The 7,249-nt window shown below is 55.3% G+C and overlaps 1 protein-coding gene across 3 annotated transcripts in view; it reads right to left on the reverse strand.

The window, feature by feature from the left end:
* Window positions 1-451: 451 nt before the first annotated feature.
* Window positions 452-7,249, reverse strand: part of ankrd52a (ankyrin repeat domain 52a) — a 99,285-nt gene continuing 92,487 nt past the window's right edge. For 2 of the 3 annotated variants that reach the window (XM_070869729.1, XM_070869728.1), the window contains exons 26-27: window positions 4,968-5,059; window positions 1,458-1,544 (exon numbers count right to left, since the gene is read on the reverse strand). In XM_070869729.1, the coding sequence (XP_070725830.1) occupies window positions 5,003-5,059 (57 nt within the window). In that variant the 3' untranslated portion in view covers window positions 1,458-1,544; window positions 4,968-5,002. Of the gene's footprint in view, window positions 1,545-4,967; window positions 5,122-7,249 lie in introns of all 3 variants that reach the window. The other variant, XM_070869730.1, reaches the window with a different exon arrangement.

Below are 7,249 nucleotides of genomic sequence, written 5' to 3' on the forward strand. Positions count from 1 at the left end.
GGACCGAGGGAGGGCAGTGCCCTCGGGGAGGGGGGGGTTAACCGGACCGAGGGAGGGCCTTGCCCTCGGGGAGGGGGGGGAACCGGACCGAGGGAGGGCCTTGCCCTCGGGGAGGGGGTAACCGGACCGAGGGAGGGCAGTGCCCTCGGGGAGGGGGGGGGTAACCGGACCGAGGGAGGGCAGTGCCCTCGGGGAGGGGGGGGGGGTAACCGGACCGAGGGAGGGCAGTGCCCTCGGGGAGGGGGAGGGGTAACCGGACCGAGGGAGGGCAGTGCCCTCGGGGAGGGGACACCTTCAGGGAGCTCCAGCAGTGGGGGGGGGGGGCGATGCCCATCGGACACAGGATAGCAGCTGTCAAAATGTAATCGTAATTTGTAAAAAAGAAAAACCTGCAGCCTTTTTAGTAAAATTAAATACATATAAAATCAAACCGCACACTAATTTTTCTAAAAATCTCCCCCCCCCCCCCGCCCGGGTCACACGGAGATTGACAGCAGCGGGCGCAGGTTATCGGCGAACGTACTAATGTAACACGGGCGGTTTATCCCGCCACTGACCACGTTCAGTGCCCCCACCCTCTCCCACCCCGAGGGTTTACACCGGAGGTGAATAACTGCGCGGGCTTTTGTGTTGTTGTCTCGTGAGGGGCGGCGCTATGACATACCGAGGGGTGGTGGGGGAGGGGGGCAGTTTTCCCCATTGCGATCACAGCCACCGCTTCAGGGTAAAGGGAGGGGCGGGCGGCTGAACGCGTTGAATTCTGTACACTACGCGGCCGGGCTGGGACCCTTACTCGCGACCATCGCCCGCCCGCAAAAAGTGAGCGGTCGGTGACTGCACTGCACGGACCGAGCTCTCCCCCACCCAACAGGAAGCAGACATGTCTCGAACTGTTCTGTAAGGGAGACAACGAGGGACTGAATCGCCCGCAATCCACACACCTATAATCTTTGGTGTCAGTTTTTAAGCACACGCGGTTCAACTGTCACGGACTAGTGTATATTATTGTTACACATATATATATATATATAATATAATATATATATTATACTTGTTCCCCGTCTTTTTTGAAATTACTGTATCAAGCTACTATTCTTTGTAAAAAATAAAATGAAATGATACTGAAGTATATTGAAACGTTATGGCTGCTGGACTCGAAACTGGAAAAGCCTATTCTGTAAACTCCTGAATATGTAAGACTAAATTGCAGTGCATGTTTTATACGACGCGAGTTACTAGTAAGGCTACGCTTCCGACCGGCGTTGCTCTCCTTTAAGGTTAAGGTTATGGGATGGATTCACCCACGGTACCCCTCCCCCGCCGCTACTCATGGTAACAGCCGTCAAGGCCCAGTGCATTGCTGCTGAAGCTGGATACCGAGTCCCGAGTCACAGCTTTGGCCAGGATGCTGCAGTTCTTGATGAGGTTGAGGCTGAAGGAGCTGACGCCGTCTTTGGGCGGGAAAGGCTTCATGGTAGCCAGAATAAGTGCCAGGCAGTCGGCGACGTCCTTGTTGGGGGCACAGGCCAGGGCCGGGGTGTGACCTGCGGAGAGAGCAGAGAGCAGAACATAAACAGATAATAGTATCGGCCGTCTGGCCCCTTGGGCCTGCTCCGCCGTTCAATAAGATCATGCTTGCTCTGATCTTGGGCTCAGGCTCCACTACCCCGCCCGCTCCCTTATCGTTCAAAAATCTGTCGACCTCCACCTTGAATATATTCAAAGATCCAGCCTGCACAGCCCTCTGGGGCAGAGAATTCCACAGATTCACAACCCTCAGAGAATACATTCCTCCTCATCTCAGTTATAAATGGGTGACCCCTTATTCTGAAACTATGCCCCCCAGTTTTAGATTCCCCCAGGAGGGGAAACATCCTCTCTGCATCTTCCTTGTCAAGCCCCCTCGGTATCTTATACATTTCAATAACATCACCTCTCTCAGTCTTCTAAACTCCAATGAGTATAGGCCCAACCTGCTCAACCTTTCTTCATAAGTCAATCCCTTCATCTCCAGAATCAACCCAGTGAACCTTCTCTGAACTACCTCCAATGCAAGTATATCCTTCCTTAACTAAGGAGACCAAAACTGTACGCAGTACTCCAGGTGTGGCCTCACCAATACCCTGTACGGTTGTAACAGGACTTCCCTGCTTTTATACTCCCTCCCCTTTGCAATAAAGGCCAACATTCCATTTGCCTTCCTGATCACTTGCTGTACCTGCATACTCACTTTTTGTGTTTCATGCACAAGGACCCCCAGGTCCCTCTGTACTGCAGCACTTTGCAATTTTTCTCTATTTAAGTAATAATTTGCTGTTTTATTTTTTCTGCCAAAGTGGATAACCTCACATTTTCCCACATTATACTCCAGCTGCCAAAACTTTGCCCACTCACTGAGCCTGTCTATATCCCTTACAGATTATTTGTGTCTTCCTCACACATTGCTTTCCCACCCATCTTTGTATCATCAGCAAACTTGGCTACATTACACTCGGTCCCTTCGTCCAAGTCATTTATATAGATTGTAAATAGTTGACGACCCAGCACCGATCCCTGCGGCAGCCCACTAGTTACTATTTGCCAACCGGAAAATGACCCATTTATCCCGACACTCTGTTCTCTGTAAGTGAGGACCAGGCTATAAAAAAAAATTCCAGCCAGCGTCTCCTTACTTCACCGTACACATTTCTCTCACCAGGTTTAATTAAACGACCGCTTCCATTTGTACAACAATAACTTGGATTTATGTAGTGCCTTTAATGTAATGAAACGTTACAAGGTGCTTCACAGGATCATTAGGAGATAAAAATCTGACACCGAGCCACATACGTAGAAGTTAGCGCAGGTGACCAAAAGCTTGGTCAGAGAGGTAGGTTTTAAGGAGCGTGTAGAAGGAGGATAGAGAGGTTTAGGGAGGGAGTTCCAGAGCGTGGGGCCCAAGCAACAGAAGGCACGGCCACCGATGGTGGAGCGATTATAATCAGGGATGGTCAGGAGGGCAGAATTAGAGGAGTGCAGAGATCTCGGGGAGTTGTGGGGCTGGTGGAGGTCACACATATAGGGAGGGGTGTAGGGGCTGGAGGAGGTTATAGAGATAGGGAGGGGTGTAGGGGCTGGAGGTTACAGAGATAGGGAGGGGTGTAGGGGCTGAAGGTGGTTACAGAGATAGGGAGGGGTGTAGGAGCTGGAGGAGGTTAGAGATAGGGAGGGGTGTAGGGGCTGGAGAAGGTTACAGAGATAGGGAGGGGTTTAGGGGCTGGAGGAGGTTACAGAGATAGGGAGGGGTGTAGGGGCTGGAGGAGGTTACAGAGATAGGGAGGGGTGTAGGGGCTGGAGGAAGTTACAGAGATAGGGAGGGGTGTAGGGGCTGGAGGAGGTTATAGAGATAGGGAGGGGTGTAGGAGCTGGAGGAGGTTAGAGATAGGGAGGTGTGTAGGGGCTGGAGAAGGTTACAGAGATAGGGAGGGCTGTAGGTGCTGGAGGAGGTTAGAGATAAGGAGGGGGTTTAGGGGACTGGAGGTTACAGAGATAGGGATGAGTGTAGGGGCTGGAGGAGGTCAGAGATAGGGAGGGGTGTAGGGGCTGGAGGAGGTTACAGAGATAGGGAGGGCTGGAGGAGGTTACAGAGATAGGGAGGGGTGTAGAGGCTGGAGGAGATTACAGAGAAAGGGAGGGGCAAGGAGGCCATGGAGGGATTTGAAAACAAGGATGGAGAATTTTGAAATCGAGACATTGCTTAACTGGGAGCCAATGTAGGTCAGCGAGCACAATGGGTGATGGGTGAGCGGGACTCGGTGCGAGTTAGGACACGGGGGCAGTGAGCACAGGGGGTGATGGGTGAGTGGGACTCGGTGCGAGTTAGGACACGGGGCAGTGAGCACAGGGGGTGATGGGTGAGTGGGACTGGGTGCGAGTTAGGACACGGGGGGGGGCAGCCGAGGTTTGGATCACCTCGAGTTTATGTGGGGTAGAATGTGGGAGGCCGGCCAGGAGTGCAGCACAGCATCCAAGGCACTTCATGGGATCGTTACCAAACAAAATTTGACACCGAATCACATGAGGCGTTATCAGGGCAGGCGACTGAAAGCTCGGTTTTAAGGAGCGTCTTAAAAGAGAAGGAGAGAGAGAGAGGCGGAGAGGTTCAGGGAGGGAATTCCAGAGCTTAGGACCCAGGCAGCTGAAGGCCCGGCCAGTCTCACAAAGATGGGCCTGGCGGGGAGGAGGGGAGTGCCTAGTGCTTGTGGAGAGCGTACTACGAGCAAGGAACCAGCACCTCTTCCACACTGTGGCAACTTAGAGAATCTTGGCTTGGGTGGGTGGATGGGTGGGTGGGGGTAGGGGAGGCGTTACAACTGGCCTCACGACTCTGGGGGTCGGGGGTCGGGGGGAAACATCGGCACCCGCTACTGATTACCATCTGTGACCCCCCACCCCATCGCTGGAAAGCGGGCAAGTGCAAACATCAGCCATGGGAGAGGGGGGGGGACGGGGACAGTATTGAGGCTTGGCCGCGATGCACCCTCCCACAGCTGAATAGCCCACAAGGCTTTTGCTGTGGCGTCATCGTCATTGCCGGGTTGTCCAAGGTCATGTCGGGGAGGTACCGGAGGGTGAATGCTGGTTGTGGCATTGTATCCGTAATGTATTTGCTTCATGAATTCTTTGCTGAAAGATTTCACAGCAACACATCGCTATTAAGAACGAGTTGGTTTATTAGCAAAGGTTTAACAATCACACGACACATTACCGGTTCATCCACCGGGCTCACAACCACCTGCCCCATCGTGGATCTCCCGAACCCAACTGGCTGGGGTTTTATTGAGTCTTGTGAACATCACGTGACCTGGCTAAGCCGCTCCCAACTCAACAGTTCTACAAACCTGTGAGCCGACTCATTGGGGCATAGATTACAGTATCCGGGGGGTGAGGGGGAGAGAGGTAGGTGGGGAAAGGCGACAGATACCAACCTTCTTGGTCCACGGCAAGGACAGTGGCTCCTCGGTTAAGGAGTGCTTGTACCACTGAGGCTAGCCCGTTGCGTGCTGCTATATGAAGTGGCCTGTGAACACAAGAGCAGAGCAGAGTGAAGGAACAACATGCCACCCCGCACGGGGAACGTACCTGAACTCTGCCCGAGGCTCAGAGGAACCCCCACCCACCCAGAGTCTGAGCCGTATGGAGCAGAAGGTTCAGTTCCTAGCCTGCGCTGTGTTAGTTGATTAACAGGGTAATTGAGAGCCATGCGACAAGTGGCCCTAGTGTCGGAGAGAGACAGAGACACTGAGGGACAGAGAGAGAGAGAGAGAGACAGAGAGACAGACAGAGAGCGAGAGAGAGCGAGAGAGAGCGAGAGAGAGAGCGAGAGAGAGAGCGAGAGAGAGAGCGAGAGAGAGCCAGAGAGAGAGCGAGAGACAGAGAGCGAGAGACAGAGAGAGCGAGAGACAGAGAGACAGAGAGCGAGAGACAGAGAGAGCGAGAGACAGAGAGAGCGAGAGACAGAGAGAGCGAGAGTCAGAGAGAGCGAGAGACAGAGAGAACGAGAGACAGAGAGAGCGAGAGACAGAGAGAGCGAGAGACAGAGAGAGCGAGAGACAGAGAGAGCGAGAGACAGAGAGAGCGAGAGACAGAGAGAGCGAGAGACAGAGAGAGCGAGAGACAGAGAGAGCGAGAGACAGAGAGAGCGAGAGACAGAGAGAGCGAGAGACAGAGAGAGCGAGAGACAGAGAGAGCGAGAGACAGAGAGAGCGAGAGACAGAGAGAGCGAGAGACAGAGAGAGCGAGAGACAGAGAGAGCGAGAGACAGAGAGAGCGAGAGACAGAGAGAGCGAGAGACAGAGAGAGCGAGAGACAGAGAGAGCGAGAGACAGAGAGAGCGAGAGACAGAGAGAGCGAGAGACAGAGAGAGCGAGAGACAGAGAGAGCGAGAGACAGAGAGAGCGAGAGACAGAGAGAGCGAGAGACAGAGAGAGCGAGAGACAGAGAGAGCGAGAGACAGAGAGAGCGAGAGACAGAGAGAGCGAGAGACAGAGAGAGCGAGAGACAGAGAGAGAGCGAGAGACAGAGAGAGCGAGAGACAGAGAGAGCGAGAGACAGAGAGAGCGAGAGACAGAGAGAGCGAGAGGCAGAGAGAGCGAGAGGCAGAGAGAGCGAGAGGCAGAGAGAGCGAGAGGCAGAGAGAGCGAGAGGCAGAGAGAGCGAGAGGCAGAGAGAGCGAGAGGCAGAGAGAGCGAGAGGCAGAGAGAGCGAGAGGCAGAGAGAGCGAGAGGCAGAGAGAGCGAGAGGCAGAGAGAGCGAGAGGCAGAGAGAGCGAGAGGCAGAGAGAGCGAGAGGCAGAGAGAGCGAGAGGCAGAGAGAGCGAGAGGCAGAGAGAGCGAGAGGCAGAGAGAGCGAGAGGCAGAGAGAGCGAGAGGCAGAGAGAGCGAGAGGCAGAGAGAGCGAGAGGCAGAGAGAGCGAGAGGCAGAGAGAGCGAGAGGCAGAGAGAGCGAGAGAGAGAGAGAGCGAGAGACAGAGAGAGCGAGAGCCAGAGAGAGCGAGAGCCAGAGAGAGCGAGAGCCAGAGAGAGCGAGAGCCAGAGAGAGCGAGAGCCAGAGAGAGCGAGAGCCAGAGAGAGCGAGAGCCAGAGAGAGAGCCAGAGAGAGAGAGCGAGAGACAGAGAGAGCGAGAGACAGAGAGAGCGAGAGACAGAGAGAGCGAGAGACAGGCAGAGAGAGCGAGAGGCACAGAGAGCGAGAGGCACAGAGAGCGAGAGGCAGAGAGAGCGAGAGGCAGAGAGAGCGAGAGACAGAGAGAGCGAGAGACAGAGAGAGCGAGAGACAGAGAGAGCGAGAGACAGAGAGAGCGAGCGAGAGGCAGAGAGAGCGAGAGGCACAGAGAGCGAGAGGCACAGAGAGCGAGAGGCACAGAGAGCGAGAGGCAGAGAGAGCGAGAGGCAGAGAGAGCGAGAGACAGAGAGAGCGAGAGACAGAGAGAGCGAGAGACAGAGAGAGCGAGAGACAGAGAGAGCGAGAGACAGAGAGAGCGACAGAGCGAGAGTCGGAGAGAGCGAGAGTCGGAGCGAGGGGGGGCGGAGAGAGAGGGGGGGGGCGGAGAGAGAGGGGGGGGCGGAGAGAGAGGGGGGGGCGGAGAGAGAGGGGGGGGCGGAGAGAGAGGGGGGGGCGGAGAGAGAGGGGGGGGCGGAGAGAGAGGGGGGGGCGGAGAGAGAGGGGGGGGCGGAGAGAGAGGGGGGGGCGGAGAGAGAGGGGGGGGCGG

Source organism: Pristiophorus japonicus, chromosome X (genome assembly GCF_044704955.1).
Source record: "Pristiophorus japonicus isolate sPriJap1 chromosome X, sPriJap1.hap1, whole genome shotgun sequence".
NCBI lineage: Eukaryota > Metazoa > Chordata > Chondrichthyes > Pristiophoridae > Pristiophorus > Pristiophorus japonicus.